The following is a 19,813-nucleotide window of genomic DNA, read 5'->3' on the forward strand; positions in this document are numbered from 1 at the left end:
GGGAAGACCCAAATAAATAAAATCATAAATATAAGAGGAAAAGGAAAAACTGACACCAAATAAATACAAAAGAATGTAAGAAAATGTTATAAACAAATTATATACCAACATATTAGACAATCTAGACAAAATGGATAAATTCCTAGAAACATATAATCTTTCAAAACTGAATGAGGAAGAATCAGAGAACCTGATTAGGCAGATTACAACTAGTGATATTGAAACTGTGATAAACCTTCCCTCAAACAAAAGTCTTCAGCCAGATAGTTTCACAAGTGAATCTACCAAACATTCAAAAAGAACTAACACCTATCCTACTCAAACTATTCCAAAAAACTTGAGAGAAAACTCCCAGCACTGGCTGTGGTTCAGTGGAGAAAGTGTCAGCCTAGCATATGGACATCCCAGGTTCAATTCCAAATCAGAGCACATAGGAGAAGTGATCATCTGCTCTCCCCCACTCTCTCCCTCTCCTCTTGCTCTCCCCTCCTGCAGCCAGTGGCTCTTTTGGTTTCAACATGGCTCCAGGAGCTGAGGATAGCTTGGTTGGTCTGAGCATATCAGCCTCAGGTGTTAAAAATAATCTGGTACTCAAGCATTGACCCTAGATGGGGTTGTGGGTGGATCCCAGTCAGGGCACATGCAGGAGTCTGCCTCAAAATCTCCCCTCCTCTTACCTAAAAAAAGTAAATGAAAAGCTTGTTTTATGAGGACAGCATCATCCTTGTTCCAAACCCAGATAAAGACAATACAAAAAAAGAAACGTATGGGCCAATATCTCTAATGAACATAAATGCTAAAATCAACAAAATATTTACAAACTGGGTACAGCTATACATTTAAAAAATCATAGATCATGATCAAGTGGGATTTATTCTGGGAATGTAGGTTGGTACAATATTCACAAATCAATAAATGTGATACGTACCATAAATAAAATGAAAGATACTCTGCACCAGTGTAGGTATCTGTTCTCTACAAATGCAGAATTATACTGGCTTTTCTCTGAATAGTGTTTTTTAGTGAAATATACAGACACTTGTTTTCTTCAAGACCTCCCACTAAGCAAATTATTGAGCCAAGTATGAGGTCATACCAAGGTCCAACTGCTCCAGCAGGTCTGGTGTTTATCCAATGACCTGTGGCATCATCTACTTTGCATATGGAGACATGAAAGATAATCAACAGTGGTCACTTCTCTGCCACTGAACCACTGCCCTAGCATTATGGGGATTTTCCCAATTTGCTCTTAGAAAATGCCATATGGTGGTAGACCTTTATCAATTGGCAGAGAAACTTAGATACAATGAATCAGTTACATGTTGGAGAAACAAAATTTAAAACACAATGAATTAACTTGATAAAGGAGAAATATATATGTCAAGCTTGCAGTAGACAGCAAAATCCATTTACTTTCAAATGCCCCCTTTGAAAAACAGGAAACATAACTGTCAATGAGACAAGAAAAACATATGCATAGTCTATGCTCAGTAAACTTCTATTGATCCGTACGAATGATAAGATGTTGTACACAGGTGAGAAGTCAAAGCTGATCCAACAATGTAGTGCAAGTGATTCCAAATCAGAACACTCATTCAGGTAATCTATTATACAATTTTCTTCCTGAAAATAAATATTACTTACTGATATATTGCTTGCCACAATCATGGTCTGGGTGAGAAATAGAAACTTCAGGGAGACTGATTGGACAGTATTACTAATAAATCAAAGCAGCGAATGGGTCAAAGCACATCTACAGAGATAGCTGTAGAAATTCATAGGCAACTGCTTGGATCTTAGGTAGTCTAAAGTAAATCACATTTTTGAACTAACCCTCAAGTCTTATGTATATCAAATTGCTATTTCCAGTTATTTCCTGGCTTCAATGTCTCATAGATTGTGTTTGTCTGAAATTTTCAAGCTAATGTAGTCTGAATGACCTGTGAACAAAAATATGTCTTCTTGGTGGTGTGAGTAATACCCAAGAAATCACTGACAAAAGTCCTACAGAATCTTAATCATAGCCATGTAGAAATCTCTTCATTCGACAATCTGAATGAAATATAGATATTTTGCAAGAATGTTGAATGCTCTTTTGGTACATGGAATGCCTGGAGTGAGTCAATATGCACAAATCTAAAAATAAGAAACAAAGCAAGTTACCTTGCAAATGATAACAAGCCTCAAGTCTGACTAGATGTAATATGAGGGTTCCTTTTGTTTAATCGAAAGGAAGACATTTATTTTGGTCTTATCCATTTATCTCTGAATCATTCTGGAATTAAAGGCTTATAAAACAATCTCAGAGTGATGAAAAGAGAACTACCAAATGTTGCAAGAAAAATAATCAGAGGATACTTATTAAATATATATATTAAGCCTTTTTTCTCTCCAAGCACTTAAATGAATGTCAAGAGTTCTGTCAAGTCTTATAGCTATGAAAAGACTATTACAATATGTGAGAGTCAAACAGAAACACTTGTCTGAAAAACTTCTGCCATCAATCATCCCAAATCTGTTTCAGTTCAGAAGCTTAACCATGAAAAGTACAACCAGACCATATTTTCAGTCCCTCACGGGACAAAGACTGTTTCAGCTATCAGGAGACAAGCATGTTCTCCTAACTATGACCATGGTTGCTGCCCTACAAATGATGGAGTCATTCACGTAGGTAGAAATGACAAAAATCTTGACCTGAGGTGGCACAGTGGATAAAGGGTCCATCTGGAATGCTGATGTAGCCAATTCAAAACCCTGAAGATACAGGCTCTAAGAGTGAGCTCATCAGCACAGGGTCTTTGTCTTGAGCGGGGGGGGGGGGGGGGGGGGTCATCCATAGGATCCCAAAGCTCGCCAGCTTGAGCCCAAAAGTCACTGGCATGAAAAGCCCAAGGTTGCTGGCTTGAGCAAGGGGACACTGTCACAGCCCTGGTCAAGGCACATATGTGAAATTCAATGTACAGCTAAAGTGAAAGTAATGACAAGTTGATGCTTCTCACCCTCTCTTTCTCTCAACCTTTCTGACTTTGTCTCTCAAACACACACAAGTGCGCGTGCACACACATACACACACACACAGAATTCATGAACCTGATATGAACTATCAGTAATTCCTACTTCTCCTCGTAAAAACTGAGTGTGAGATCGCACTGAAAATTAGTCATTACATAGAAAAAAGCAATAAAACTAGAACTTCTGTAGAATTGTAAATTCAATACTTCTGTAAAAAGGGTTCTGCAATCAGTTTCAATATGTTGTTATGTGTGTTGGGGTGGGGTGTATCTTACACAACACTAAGTAATTTTCTAATAGCAGCTGGGTGTCCTACCATTCAACTCAATTCTGACACTCCCTACCCAAAGATAGCTGCAGAATTCACAGGTAAAGGGCTCAACCTCATAAAACCACTCTCCCACCTCCGACACCAATCACAAGCAAGGTTGTTTACCTGTGCCTTTGACCAACTGACTGGAAGTCAGAGGTTCCCAAGACCCCTTCCTGGGTTCCATTAATTTGCTAGAGCAGCTCTCAGAACTTAGCAAACCTGTTTTACTTACTAAGCTGCTGGTTTGTTATGCAAGGATAAAGCTGGATGGAAGAGATGCACAAGGTAGGCGATGGGAGAGGGAGCGGACTTCCATTTGCCATTTGCTGCAAATTTCCACGTGCTCATCCACCAAGAAGCTCTCCAAACCCCATCCTTTAGGTGTTCGTGGGGGATCTATTATATAGGCATGACTAACCCTTTTAGTAGTGAGTTTTTCTCATGCTTACTGACCCCTGGGAGTGTTTTGTGGGTTTTTTTTTTCTTCATAAAATGAAGTTAGTTCCAGTTCCTGTTTTATTAACTTAAAATCATGTTTGTTTGATAACCAATTTATGGAAACAAGAAGAACATATCTTTGCCTTTTTTTAATGTTGCCATTGTACATATACTATCCCACTCTGGATGGTCAGGAGGCACAAGAATGTACATGAACGTTCTTACTACTCAAAGGGTTAATGAAACTGGCCACTGGTGATTGATTCCACTTCTAACCCCTCTACGCTCCCCGAAATTGAAGAGGTGGGACTGAAAATTCCAACCTCTCTTTCTGGTTGGCTCCCCTGGCAACTGCCACCCTTCTTAGGTGTTTCTCAAAAGTCACCTCATTTACATAAACCCAGTTATGGCGGAAAGGGGCTTGTTATAAATTAGAAGACACCTATTTTACCTTTATGAAGGCAAATTTAGGAACCAAGGACAAGAATCAAATTTAATAACAAAAGAGGTTTTTATTGTTATTAGTACCCAGGAAATTCCAATGATTTTAGGAGCTCTGTGCCAAAAACTGGGACCAAGACCAAACGTATATTTCTGATTTTAAATCTGAACATCACACTCTACAATACTGCAGAAGGTACAGCACAAAATATGAATGAAGTCTTAAGCCTAATGGACATTATATACAATGACAAGCCTTCAATACCTGCTATTAAATGACTAAGTACAAGAGTCATTTGTTACTGGGTCTCAACCAAACAAATGATCTTTTTTCCATAGCTGGAGGATGGAAGGAAGAAGTATGGTTCTTCTAATCCTCATTATTATTTTCATCTATAAAAGAATGAATGCTTTTTGTACTATTCTCTCAGAACAGAGAACAGCAATGAGCTTGTATTACAAGTAAAATATGCTTATAGCTTATTTAGAATGGTTGTGTGCCAGACACTTCACTGGTCACTTTATATAACTAATCAACTCTCACATTCTGGTCACAAGTGGTAAGTTTTATTACCCCCACTTTTCAGCTGAAAGAAAGGATGCTTCCATAGTTAAATAGTTTTCCTGAAGTCAACTAGCAGATGAGTAGCAGGTTGGAATTCCAACCTCTCTGACACTAGAGGCTCAATTTTAAGGCCAGGTTTTAAATCTCCATACTACTCTCCTGAATTCAAATGAAAGCAATATGAAAGTGATCGTACTTGCTTCTGTTAATAAATTACACATACGTTACAACAAGTCAAAAATTATTTGGTAAGAATAGAAACCACTATTTGTTTTAACTATTTAGTCAAAAGTATGTTATTAGTTTCAAAAAAATAAGGAATGAGATAATCCAATGTGTCACTGACCTTGATTTAATTAAACAACCACGTGGTTTCAGAGGTTACTAAATATATCACTTGATAAAAATGTGTATTTGTATTATTACAGCATTAATTTAAAAAAAGTAAAAAGGAAGGACTAAGGGAGAGAAGAAGGAAAGAAAAAAGAGAAAAGAAAAAATGGAAGTGAAGGAGAAAAGGAGAGAGAGAGAGAAAAGAAGAAGCTTTAGCAATGCATTGCTGAATGTCAAGCCTGTGTAGATGTTAATATTCATTCTGAACTCACTCCATAATTTCTTTCTGTTCTATGAATTACTTCATTCCATAAGACAAATACTGTATTTCACTACACACACCAAGAGCATTACAAATGGCACTTCTCATGGCAAAGCTGATTAATAAACATATTCGGTATTCTTCCAAGAAACTGACTTTTTTTTAACTGTCACTTTTCTCATTTCCATGTGACTTGCTATTTTCTAAATCACACTCATTTCAGGCCTTGGCCAGGTAGCCCAGTGGGTTAGAGTGTCATCTCAATACACCAAAGTTGTGGGTTTGATCCTTGGTTAGGGCACACACAAGAAGTAACCAACGAATGCACAACTGGGTAGAAAAACAGATTGATATCTCTCTTTTCTCTCACTCTCCTCTCCCCCCAAAACAATTAATCAATAAATTTAAAAATATTTTTAAAGATGTAAAAATATTACATTTCATTTCAAATTACCTCTGTACCAGACACTTGGTACTAAAGGAATGACACCATTAATAGTTTTGTAAATCCTGGCAACTTATATTTTAAAACGGTTCTTTAGAAAGGTTAGAATTATGTCTAGAACTTAAGCTAGTCTAATGCTATATAAATGAAAAATTGTAGCTTGCATTTTTTCAGGAGTGGGAGCCCTGAATTCTTTACAAAATAGTATTTGTTAATAATATAAAAAAGCATGTTACATATTAACATCCAAAAAGTCACATAAAACTTGTTTTGTATTGGTAAGTTGAAGACTATCCAGGCAATTTCTGTATTTTTACGTCTTGATATATTAAAAACTTTAAAGAAATCTCCAAGTTCACTGTATTGCATTAAGGCAGAATCAAATAGTATTCTTTTGTCATGGGGTATGTGGCCCCATATTAATTAAGTCAAGGCAGCTTGCTTTGCAGCAATGTAGCACTTCAATTAAATATAAATCCTCAAGGATAGAAAAGACCCCTTTTTCCCCTCAGGACAATTGGAGAATAGAGATGTTTCATTTGGCAGATGTCACTTAGAAAACACTTGTGTTTATTCACATCTTACCTTGGTCATTCTGGCAGACAGCCTTCAGGATGCGATGTCCCGGGCCACATTTTCCATTATTGGGGATACAGAGCCCTTCAGACACCAGCCATCGGTAACACACTGGATCTTCACAGAGAACAGATTCGATCAAATGAGGGCAGTGTCCTGCAGGCCCTGTGGACTCCATGAGGACATGGCGCCGTCTCATTCTAAATCCTAAAAAAGAGGAAAAATAAGAGCTTCACAGGGTTTCATCCTTCCCCAACAAAGGAATAAAGCAGCAGCTAGCAAACAGATAAGCTTTCATTTGAACACCTAGCACTCTAAGACATGTATGGTTTTAATGTGTTTTCTTTTACAGGAAAAGGGGAGGATAAGAAGAGGAAAGGAAAGAAGTAAATGGAAAAGAAAAAGAGCAGGAAATCTGTCTTCCAAAGATTACAACCTAGGACCTGGTAAGCAGCATGTGTCCACTGGTGTCAATAAACAAGTAAAGCCTGACCAGGTGGTGGTGCAGTGGATAGAGCGTCAGACTGGGATGCGAAAGACCCAGGTTTGAGACCCCGAGGTCACCAGCTTAAGCGAGGGCTCATCTGGTTTGAGCAAAGCTCACCAGCTTGGACCCAATGTCGCTGGCTCAAGCAAGGGGTTACTCGGTCTGCTGAAGGCCCGCGATCAAGGCACGTATGAGAAGGCAATCAATGAACAATTAAGGTGTTGCAATGAGCAACGAAAAACTAATGATTGATGCTTCTCATCTCTGCATTCCTGTCTGTCTGTCCCTGTCTATCCCTCTCTTTGACTCTCTCTCTCTGTCTCTGTAAAATAAATAAATAAATAAATAAATAAACAAACAAGTAAAAATAAATGAACACTCACAGAGATAGCCTGAACAAGCATAAATCTATATTTTCTTTTTCCTGTAATTTTTTACATTACTGTTACTCTGTATTAAATCAAAATACATCTATAGTTTAGCATATCTCTGATGCCTGAGCATTCACACCTTCCTGCTCTGAGTGGGGTCTGTGGTGATATGGAGAAGGCGTCTTGCTCTAAAATGGTTGGTTAATCTTCTCTTCCATTGACTGTTGCTATGAGGGAATACAAATTTTTATGTCAAAGCACTCAATTTTATCTAAAAAGCCAGAAATCCAAGTTATATTTTGTTTTTAGATGAAATTTCTCTATTTTTAAATAGAGAGATAGAAACTAATAACTAACTTTTAAAAACAAAGGAAATTAAAGAAAAGTGACTGAGAACTAGATAAATCCCATTAGTTGGAGCTTTGTATCTATGGTCCTCATGATGTATCCCTTTGAAAGGCTATGCCTACCTTCCATGTATCTCATATTTTCTGTTCCACTCTGTAATCTACCAAATTCAATAAACTGATTTGATTTTTTAAATTCATTTTGTAAACAAAACAAATATCATGTTTAGGAACATTTTAAGAAATTATTATTCATTTATGCCTTATTTTAAGCAAAATAATAATAATAATAATAATGAGTCTTTGATTGGTAAGAAGATAGCATGAAAGCACTGGATTTCCAGAATGAGTTAAGATACCTCATCACCTTTTCAAGAGGACAAGTTAAGAAGTGTGAGGGCTAACAAAGCCAGGTATATATATATCCCTCATAGTGTTTCCAGGGCCATGCTTATTATTCCACCAGTAGTAATGAAATGGAAAGGTTACAAAGCTCAAGGTGCAGTTGGCAAAAAAGACAGACTCCTCTTAGCACAGCCAGGGAGGCTAGAACAAATTGACACCTGGTTTTAAGCCACCAGAGGGAGCCAAGCTTCCTTAGAATATGGCAGAGCTGGGCAAGTATTTTAAACAATCATAACTGCCGTTTTGGGGGGTTTTCCTGGTCTAGCATTAAACATGACATCTTTTTTAAAAGACTCTTAGACTCTTACTTTAAAGATCAGCCACTTGTGGGGAGGCATCATTCAGCCAATCAGAGGTCACCTTTTCACAGCATTGAAAATATTAGAAAGATTAAAACAATAGATGACTTCTGATGTTCCATACTTCCAGTCTGCATGAATTAGTCAGTTAAAAGATAGGTAGGGCTCAGCTCCCTTTCCGGGCCACCTTGAGAAGAAACGCCTGAAATATGCAAGGCTCTAGGTGACATTTAAATATCAAACTACCATAACCTCTGAGCTCTATTCTTACATGTAGTGCCCATAGGCCATTTACTCATTGTCTCTGTTTGTGCTTGCTTTGTTTATATCTTTGAGTAAGACACAGCACAGGTCTTCATGATTTACATTGTTTGACAACCAGCTAAGAAATTGAGTGGCCTTTTTGTAGGAACTTGGTGTCCGACACCTACACCCTAATGCCATCTAGGGGCATGTATAGTTTTCCTCTCTAAATCAAGTTGCATCCATCTCGACAAAAATCTACAAATTACAACTCCTCAGTCAATAAATTCTTTCACTTTTATTTGTGCTGCCCTTGTCTTAACTCTAACTAGGATCAAATCATAGCACAAGCTCAGCATAAAACAAAAACCTTGGATTATCTTGTTAGGACTTAAATTTAATCACACATCAGCGTTCATACCCTCAATAGACATCAGGCTTCTCCTGGGTGCTTCTGTTCTGAAAGAGACATGACTGCCGAGTCCATGGCTGGGACCAGCCAACAGTTTACCTTCATTTACTAAATTGCATATTAATCAGATAGCATCATTCCATAAACATTACTGCTATACGTAGATCACTATAATGTACTGTGAGAAGCCACAGGTAGAACAGAAAACATAAACCTAATCTTCATAGGGCATGTAGTCCAATAAGATAAAGGCACATGCATTAATTAAGCATCTACCCTATACCAAGACTACAATAGTCACTTTTCTTATATTACCCAAAATTAATAAATCATCAAAGCTATTTCATCAATTACTATTCTCATTTTACATATCTAAAAACTAAGGCCTTCTCCAAAGGCTCATTACTGATGAAACAGATATGTATAAAATTCAGCTAAGGTCTGTCATTACCTCCTCACAAGAGAGGATGCAAGTTAGTTCTAGTGTATAAGGCGCTTTAGCCCCTTTCACAGAGTACACTTGACAGGCATCATGGGCCATCTCCTGAACCCATAGGGCACAGAGCAGAAAGTGGAATTTCAGTCACTGGATAGCCAGATGGAGCTTTAATAATCACATCCAGACCACAGATTCAGTTCACTTTTAGTGAGCTAATATTTGTAGGGTTTTAATTTTTTGATGAACCTAAATATTTAGTGTAGAGTCTACTAATTTAGTGTATATTCAGGGTATAAATATAAAAGAATGAATTGCAGGTTGAGTAGTGAAAAGAAAAGAACAACAAATAGCAGAAAGGTCAATATTTCTTAACTGAAGTTCTGAGGACTATATTTCTTCATGTGCTAGTGATCCAAAAGTGTTCACAGAAGCTTCAACAAAGGTATCCAGGGCCAACGCCTCTCTCTATGCTAACTCTACTGGCACGGACTTAAAGCAAGATCCAGCAGGATCCAAAGGTGACAGAAGACTATTGCATCATAAACATTCCGTTTGTCTTTATCTCCTTTAGTCTTGGACATATTGACAACTTGGAGTCAAAGACTCCAAGTTATGCAGGTTGAATCTTTCATTCCAACTCTAGAAATCAAAACCACCATTCTTGCAGGGGTAGCATTCTATAGTATCATTATTATTAATTTATACCGTTGTGAATATAGAAAAGAAGACACATTAATAGGGTGATCATGAGTATGAGAACATAATTGTTAGAATAACAAGCAGACACATCCTCACACTAGTTCCAACACCCTAGACACACACACACACACACACACACACACACACACACAGAAAAAAAGAAAGAAAAAGAAAAAAAACTATTTCTTACTATACATATTATCTGTGACAAACTCAAATGATTTTATATACTTCTCATTAAGGTGGATTTACCTAGCAGATGAGAATAGAAAATGGAAATGTGTCCCATTATTATCATATAAGATCTAAAACATGTATTTCTCTACTTTAATGTGCTATCTAAATTGATTTGTTTCAGAGCATAAAAGACTGTCTTTGTAAAGATAGTCCTGGCTTCTCAGTTTCAAAATGCCTTTTCCTGTGGAGCCTGTTAGAGCTTTCGGTGCTGCGATTGGGGGGCAGTTCTGAGAGGGGGAAAGACGGAGTTCCTGATGTCCTACCACAAAAGCAAGTATCTGCTGTGACATCACATAGGGGGGTTCCATAGGTTTCCTTCAGAACAGCTTCTGTGGGCAAGGTGGCCTTTAGAAAATATAATATATCTGAAAGGGACAATAATGTATGTCTGTATATCAAAACTAATTTCGGAAAATTCCTTGCCCCTATATGTAGGGTTTCTCCATTAGCAATTTTTTTTAGGTTATTTCTCATCCATGTATCTCTAATTATGTCTACCTGGAAAGCATCAAAGATAAAGCCATGAGTGATAAAACTTGATCCAATTTAAATCCCTCTGAAAGGCATTCTAGCTTCACTTAACAAACACCAACCTGCCGAGCATGTTCCCCTTGTCCCGTCACAGATGGATGCGAGGTGCGAAAGCTGTGAACAACGGCTGACTTTCGAATGTACTCTGAATGGCTGACAGGTACCAGCCATATTCCCGATTGAATGCTGTGTGCCTGACAATAGCAGCCATATGAAGGTAATTTCTGTAGTATCTAAGTTCTATTAGATACTAAAAGCTTTAATGCTTTCTTATCATTTTCTACTATTTTTTTTTTAAATGTGGACAAAAGGAACATGCTAAAGGTGTAACACCATGGTTGAGAAAAAGATTAGTGAGGAGAAGAGGTAATTATATCCAGCCTTCCACATTTATTTTCTAGCTGTGGTTTGTTTGTTTTTTTCCTCAAATCCTCCACCATGTATTTAGATAGGTAGATGATATAGATATATACATATACATATACATATATAAATATATGTATACATGATATTGATGTAGATAGATTAGTTTAGACATATAATCTAAGAAATATGAATATTATAAATTTTGTTAGCAGGTCCACTGCATTTCATTAGGGTACAGCATTCAAATGTAAAGCTAAATATTCCAGATTACATCCAGAGTTCTGCGATGTTTAGTGCATTGACCTGTGCACTCTAGCCTCCCTGGGATTCTAAACCACATTTAGGCGGTGCCAGTGAGAGACTCCAGCAGAACCCGCGGTAACACTATGAGACAGTCGTGGATTGAAAGTGTCTCAGACCTCATGCTCACCAGTCAGTAGAAATAACAAGAAGCCTACTTACTGTCATCATAATACACTTGGGCTCCTGGTACGCACAGAATCATTTTCCAAGAGTAAAAACTCCATTCTTTATTCTTCCCAAGAGGGATTACAGGCAGGTGGTACTGGCAGGTCTTTGCAAGACCTTAAAAATCAAAATTCTCTCTGCTCTAGGGAAGCATTTATAAAATAGCAAACTCCTAGACCTGAATAACAATCATTGTACTTACACTCCTTCCTGCCTATAATTACTTAGTGCCTAGAGCAGGTCATTTAGACTCTGAATGAGTCCTATAAAACAGAGTCGGATTCTTATCAACCCCAGCCTACCCCTAAACTCTGCAGGAGGCTGCAGTGACACACAAGTGAGAAGTTCAACTGTCCCTACACTTGTCTTTGAAAATTTGTTGTCTGAGGCACAGAATACACAACCTTTCTATCTGGTGCTCTCAAGCTGTGCTTGGCACACCTTCCCTTTCTCACACAGTGCAGTCTCTTCTCCCTCTCTCTCAAAATGCCATGCACATGTACAAAGAGGCATCCCAGATCCCACACCTTATCTCCTACATCAGCTCAATGACTGGCTCTCAAGGAGAATTGTTCCCACTGGTCAATGTGGGGCATGTGTACCGAAGGCTTCTCTGCTAACCTCAGGGATGATCCTGTGTATTGATTCAATAAGTTAGGCTTATGAAGGAAATCACAGAATAAGAAAAAATAAGACAAACAGATAAATAAATAAACAAATGAGTACCTGAATATCTGTAGACCCTATGGCCCAGAACAAAGGGGACAAGCATTTAATAAATGTCTATCAATTCTGACCAAAGCATTGCTTCTACCTTCTTGTAACATCAGCTGATCAAATTTCCTTGAGGGGGTTGCTTCTCTCCCACTTTCAGTCCATGAGGCTTGGAAGGAGCTGTGCCTTCAGTGGATATGGCACTTCCAGCCCACAGCCCCCAATCAGAGCAACTGGGCCAGGGAAGAGCATGTGACACATGTTAGCCAAAGAGACTCAGTTCCAGGACTTCCTGGCAGTATTAGAAAGACCTTTCTTTCTGCTTTATTTACCATCTAAGAAGGAATTTATTTATTTATTTATTTATTTATTTATTTATTTATTTATTTGATGGTGATAAATTTAAGAGCTAATCTCAGCAACTTTCAATATACAATACAGTATTGTTAACTGTAGTCACCATGCCACACATTAGATCCTCAGAACTTATTCATCTTATAAGTGGAAGTGTGTATGTATGTATCCTTTGACCAGCATCTCCCGATTACCCCCCATCCAGCTCCTGGAAGCCACCATTCTCTCAGTTTCCATGATTCAGTATTTCCTTTTTTTTAAGACTCACATAAGTGAGATCAAACAGAATCTATCTTTCTCTGTCAGACTTTTCACTGCATACTGCTCTCAAGGCTTGTCCATGTTAATATAAATGGCAAGATTTCCTTTTTATAGCTACGTAACATTCCTTTGTGTGTGTGTGCTTGTATGCATGTGTGTTTGACTACAGATATGTATCATATTTTCTTTAACCATTCATCTGTTAACAGATACTTAGTTTGTTTCCATTGTTTCCATGTTTTGATTACTGTGAATAATGCTATAATGAGTAATGAATATGGGGGCAGGTACAGAAAGAGAATAGATCTTAAAAGTTCTACCACAGATACACACATATACATACACAAGATAACTATGTGAGGTGATATATATGTTAACTCACTTTACTGTGGTAAATATTTGGTAATATATGTGCACATCAAATTATAATGTTGTATACCTTACAATTATATAGCGATATATGTCAATTATATCTCAATAAAGCTAAAATTTTGATCATTAAAAAATAATATGTCACTGTTTATAAGGCACTATGTTGATTTTATTTCAGTGTTTTAGAGAAAAAGATACATCCACATAATATGTACTTATTAATTTCATGACACAAGTTGATCTAGAAAAGTAAAACATGAAAAAGAAATGAACCTAAGAATCAAGGAAACAAAATATTTAGCCTTATTCTTCAATACGCAATTTGTAGACCATGTTGATGTTATTTTATGTCTGAAGTTTAAACGAAATTGAAAGACTTTCACAATCTACCCTAATGAAAGCATAAATGGAGTTTTAGTTATTTAAACAAATGTCCATTGGATACAATAATATTTGAAGGTTATGTTGCCCTCAAAAGCAAAGGAAATGATTAATTTATCATTGAAGTGGCTTAGAACATCTAATACTAGAGTTTTTGTTAAACAATTCTAAGAAATAGATGTTTCAAACCAGTGTTTTAAATAGTTAGGACAATTTATCGGTAAGACCTTCTTCTTTGTAAGATGGACAATCACTAAAAGGCATATGATATGTTAACTAAATCTACCAACAAGAAGGATACACAATAAGAGCTTAGCAATTAAAAAATAATGCTGACCTTTACCCCATAAATAGGGCCTGCCTTAAACTAAACTTAATACAGAGAAAGGTAGAACAAAATATGAAGAGATAGAAGATTTTAAAGACAAGAAAAGAATAATAGAAGGCTGAGAAAGATTGAGACCTATACCCTCAACAATACCTTTGGATGCAGCCCTATATGCCGTCCTGTTTTTTAGTTATATATGCTATAAATTCCCTCTTTTTGTTCAAGTCACTTTGAATCATGTTTCTGTTACCTATAATCAAAAGTGACCCAAAAAAAGTTAAAGCCTTGGACTGGTGTAGGCTGTACAGCTTTCAAAACAAAGGAAGGCGACATTCAATGCAGCAAAGTTGCAGCAGTATGGACAGCCACAGCCACAGTGGGCAGGGGGGCCCAAATCCAACCTCAAGTCATTTTCTAAACAGTGACCTTATAACAGAGTGGGACAGGTAGAACATAGATGGCCGGTTCTAATAACATGTAAGTCACCCTGGGAAGTCTCATATGCAATTATAAGAGACTAACACAGTCCAATCAATCATGTGTGTACCACAAGACCAGGGATTATGAGTAAATCTTAGTATTAATGAGAAATTATTTGTTTCCATAAGCAAACAAGGCTTGGGGCTATTCTGGTTACATGTTAAATAAGGAAGTCGCACTAGCCGCCACCTACTCCAGGTTCCACTGACATCCAGATTTTTGGTGTTTGATAATAAAATTATGGCCCTGGCCAGTTGGCTCAGTGGTAGAGCATCGGCCTATTGTGTGGATGTTCAAGGTTTGATTCTTGGTCAGGGTACCCAGAAAAAGCAACCATCTACTTCTCCACTTTCTTCCTTCTCTCTCTCTCTCTCTCTCTCTCTCTCTCTCTCTCTCTCTCCTTTACCTGGGGCCACAGCTTGACTGGTCCGAGTGCATTGGCCCTGGGCACTCAGGATTGCTCTGTGAAGCCTATGTCTTAGGCACTAAAATTAGCTCAATTGTAAGCATGGCCCCAGATGGGCAGAGCATAGGCCCCAGGTGGGGGTTGTCAGGTGAATCCCAGTTGTGGGGCATGCCCTTGAGAGAGACATGCCTGTCTCTCTATCTCCCCTCTTCCCACTTGGAAAAATATAACAAAATTAATTAATTCTTGCCTTAGATTCAGTACACACCCTCTTTTTCTGCCTTACAATAGGAGAAAGTATGAAGGGAAAGCCCAGGGACAGGTGTGTGAACCTGGGTATACACATAATGTGCATTTGTGCATTGCAGGCACGAATAAAAGGTCAGCTTTCACACGAACCTAAATTTCAGTTGAGGGTACCAGTTTTGGAACACTAAATGCTTGCCCATGTATTCTTTCTCTGCATGTGATAACTAGAATTAGTGCTTAGGAAGTGCAACCTAACCTCTAGAATGTCTTTGGATCACATTTATCTTAATAAAGGGAACATTTTGTTTTAGCACTGCCGTTTAATGGGACATAATATTAATGCAAACTGAAGAGCCAATGAAAGAGAAGTCAAAATGTCACCTGAAATGAACTTTTGAAGATGAAGATGTGTATTTCAACAGTAAACAAAACAAAACAAAAACAAGATTAAAGAGATCTAAAAAATTAAACCAACACATAAAGTTTTAAGATTTTATTTTAAGGCAGAGGACATCTGAAAATAAATATATGCCTCTCATAAAAATATGAAATATAACATGACATTTAGCATGTAGAAATCTGAAAACAGACAGCAAAACCATTGTTTCCTGATATGTATACAGCAATCATACCTACTTTTCTCAGATTATTATATATATATAAAACACTAAGTTATACCATTTTTTGAGTAATCGTCACTTCAGTAGCTCTGAGCCCAATTGGAAGGTCAATCAAGGTCAGAGATTGTGTTTCATAAAAATCTCCCCAATGGCCTCCTGAATAACTCAATGCTGTCAGGCTTGAGCTGTTATCTAAATTTTACAAACAAATATTGTCTTAAGAAGGTTTGATTGGCTACTTTGCTGCCAGAATAAACATGTGCGCCCTGAAAGCAAAGAAGCACGGGGGAACCAGCCACTCACCTTTTCTCCCCTGAGGGTCGTGGCAGTTTTCATGGACGCACAGGCCCCAGGCTGACCAGGAGGACACAATACAGTCTGTAGAGCAAGGAACACTGCAGAGCTGAGAAGCCGCGGGGGTGGGTCCCACACAGAGTGTCTTTTCCACAGGTCTAAAGACTAAAAGGAAGAAAAAGAAAAAAGTAATGGACCACATCACATTCTTTGGTCATCCCTAAAACCGCTCCTATCTGTGTGCTTGCCTTGCCCACATCAGCTCCACGGTTAAAAAGATACATGGAAACGAAACATAAAACACTCTAACACTTACTGCTCACTGCACATTAACTGGAGTGAGAAAAAGAAAAAAAAAAGGCAGCAAAAAAGGGCATGCTTTGAGTTTCCTGCTTCACAGAGTAATCCCTGGGAGTCAAGAGAGGACTAAAAATATACATACAAATTATCTAGGCCTATGATTCAAAATAAAAATATTAAATGGCTTTGTGAAGCATTAAGATGAGTCCATCTCAACTAAATAAATGCCTGGGTTGCTGTGAAAGATCACAATTAAACCCCTGAGGTGGGGTGTTTAGCATAACCAATCTGTGGCTGTGGCTCCCCCGGGGGTGGAGCTTGTGAAGACACAGAGGAAAATGGTTCTTAAAATAGGAAGAATAATCAGGATCTGTGACTAAAGAATTAGTCCCTGAATGTCAGTTTCATTAATAAGGCTTCCCAGAGACACAAGGAGTGTCTAAAGAGCCACAGGACTGCCAAAGGAGAGGCCTTTGAGCATGTCCTGGTGTGCGCCCGCACCCAGGGCACACCCAGAACTGAGTCGCTTCAGGAGACAGCGCCCGTCTGCCAGCAGAGGCACTCACTCAGGGCACCTGGAATATGCACAGATGATGACGAGAGCATGAGATCCCGATCCTTGTGGAGTTTAAAGCATTAAAGTAGCTAGGATACCGATACCTAAAAAATGACAATCTAAAAGACACCAAATGCATAACTGCACTTGCACAGAATAGCCTCACACTAAGGTCTGGAGCGATTTAGACTGTGTGAGCAAAATTACTTACATTCAGAAGGTTTTATCTTATCAACTGGCTTGTACGACTATCTAAATATTTCCTGTGCTATTTCCACCCCGTGAAGCAGATTAGAATTGCTTCAAAGGCAGAGACCGGTGTGAGAGGACCACTGGTGAATCATGTCATCCAGTCTGCCTCCTCACACTTTACGTGAGATGTGAGTTAAATTGGATGGAGTTGGCAATAAATCACTGCTCTAGGCAGCAGAACTTTGAACATAATCCAAAACAATAGCAAAAAAAAAAAAAAAAAAATTGAAAAAAATACTGTCATGAAGAAGTTGTAACCCATGAGGGAAAAAAGGGTTTCTAGTGAATAACAGAGCAGCCTGAGGTGATTAGGAGGGTGAATGAGAAAAATAAAACATTTCAAAGGAAAATAATAATAATTAATTATTTTACAGTTTAGCAAAAGGATTTGACCTAAAAAAAAAGGCAGAGGAAAAGAAAGATTGCATATGTAAATATCAAAGGTGGCAAGCCGTGGAAGAGAGAGGGAAGGAGAGAGAACAGGTATGGGGGACGCAATAGGGAGGGTGAAGACAGATAACACTGGTGATGGTAACCGTGGGAGGGGAGGCTGGCGTGGCCAGGACTGGGGATGAACACACGCCGCTGATGGATTGTGGGAAAAGACGAACCTGCAAGATGGAGGGAGGGGTATGTCATTTCTTTCCTAGCAATGAGCAAGAGAAGACACACAAGACAGACAGGCACTGAGTAAATTACGCATTCATGCCGAAGCCACTGAGCACCCTCCCTCAGTCAGGCTCTCTTGAGTGGCATCCGCTTTCAGGGAGCGTTAAGTCAAGAAGGGGAAGTCTAGTAGCGTATTAAGCAAACTGATGGAAAGCAATGCTTCAGAGCTTCATATAAATGGAAGGCTGCAGAGACAAAGGTCTTAAAGCAGAAATAACATTTTCGTCCAGTCCCTTGCGTCTTAGAATGTGTTCCCACAAACTCAAACTTTAGTTTCAAACACAAAACCTTGACAATGATGGAAAAGAAACTGGGGCATGTAAACCGATTCATTTAATTACTTAATAAACACATAGTACATGCCAGACCCACTGATACATATCAAATCATTGAACCTGCGTAACTTCCCTTTGAGATATATATTATTATTTTTCCTAGTTTAAAAATGAGAAGATTGCAACACAGAAATATTTACTCTCTTTCTCACATTTCCAGTTAGTGAGCAGTGGAGCTGGGAATTGGATACAGGGGTCTGTCTCTTAACCACTGCACTAAGTGGCCTCTCTATCAGCCAGTCAGCCTACATTGCTAAGTGCCTGTTAGGTGCTGTAGCCAGAAGTGAGTGAAACAGACAAGGCCCTTGCCCTCCTGGAGCTCACATGCCAGTATGCGCTGAAAACAATCACATGAGTCCATGCGTCCAACAACCAGACTGGAAATCAGTTACGGCTGCTTCTCTTTCCTTTGCCTTGGCTGTCTCCCTGCAACACCAGTCAGACAGACCTTGTGTTTGATGATCAGTGCAGAGAAAATATCCCAAACCATTCAGCAACAAGACCCATAAGACACTTACTGCTATAACCTCTGTGCTTGAGTTGAAACTAGTTAGTCCACCAGTGAATGACCAAGCACACAATAGGCCTGCACTCATTCTCTTCAGCTCTAGATTGTCTGTGTTGGTAATGCTCTAGGTTGGCAGTGCAATTGGGAAGAGATGGGGGAACTTGGCCTAAAGCTGTGTTTGGTTTTACAGATATTATGCTTATATGGCTTATTTTTAGAGGGTGGCTGAGGATTATTGGAAGGTATGGGGTTAGATCCCCAGTAGTCCCTTTTGATAAATACTTAACGTCAATCAATTGACTATTGGATATTAGGGTTAATGGTACTACTGAGATTTGAAAATGGGAGAGAGGACCGTGGCAAGACAGAGAAGAACTGGGAGGGACTTCCCTGGAGACTACTAAGTGACAGAGCTGGAGGCCTGAGGGTAGAATTGAGGCCATTTGTCAGAGCCCTTATGCCTCTTCAGCACCTGCTGCTGTGACAGACAGTAGATCTTTATCCCTATCAATAAATTCTTCCAGTCCCAGGTGACATGTATAAGATGCTTTATTTAGGCATTGAATCAATGTGCTTGGGTCAACCTGTCTCTTTCTGAGACCCCCTGGGCTACATTTGCTCTACAAATAAATCATGAGTAAGTCACAAAGCACTTACCAGCTTTGAACCACTTAGGTAATCATCTTCCTGAGAACAGTGAACACGGGATATTTCCACGCCTATTGACAGAGCTCGAAGGGGGCTTTTGAGCTAATTGATTTAGTTTAATTCATCAATTTTATAAAAAACTAAACTCCAAAGACAGTAGGTATTTTTCCTGAGTTCACTCAGCAAAACCAGAGCAGAACAAGCCCCAAGTCTTGTCCCAGGTGGTTGATTCACCTCCACCTGGCCCTCTTCATTTTCCTTCCATGAAATGAAGACAGCAGACAGGGTATATGAGGTCATTTACACCAAGGATATTTGGTTTGAATCACAATGACCAGAGCAGGAGGCAGCCAGTGCCAAAACAGCTCTAAGGTTTCTATCCAGAAGGCTGCACCTT

At 38.7% G+C, this 19,813-nt stretch overlaps 1 protein-coding gene across 1 annotated transcript in view; it reads right to left on the minus strand.

Annotated features, from left to right (window-relative positions):
* The window catches only part of THSD7B (thrombospondin type 1 domain containing 7B), a 1,096,947-nt gene that overhangs the window by 594,323 nt on the left and 482,811 nt on the right, over window positions 1-19,813 (minus strand). The window contains exons 6-7 of the mRNA XM_066232872.1: window positions 16,158-16,313; window positions 6,395-6,592 (exon numbers count right to left, since the gene is read on the minus strand). Coding sequence (XP_066088969.1) covers window positions 6,395-6,592; window positions 16,158-16,313 — 354 coding nt within the window. The remainder of the gene's footprint in view (window positions 1-6,394; window positions 6,593-16,157; window positions 16,314-19,813) is intronic.

Source organism: Saccopteryx bilineata, chromosome 5 (genome assembly GCF_036850765.1).
Source record: "Saccopteryx bilineata isolate mSacBil1 chromosome 5, mSacBil1_pri_phased_curated, whole genome shotgun sequence".
NCBI lineage: Eukaryota > Metazoa > Chordata > Mammalia > Chiroptera > Emballonuridae > Saccopteryx > Saccopteryx bilineata.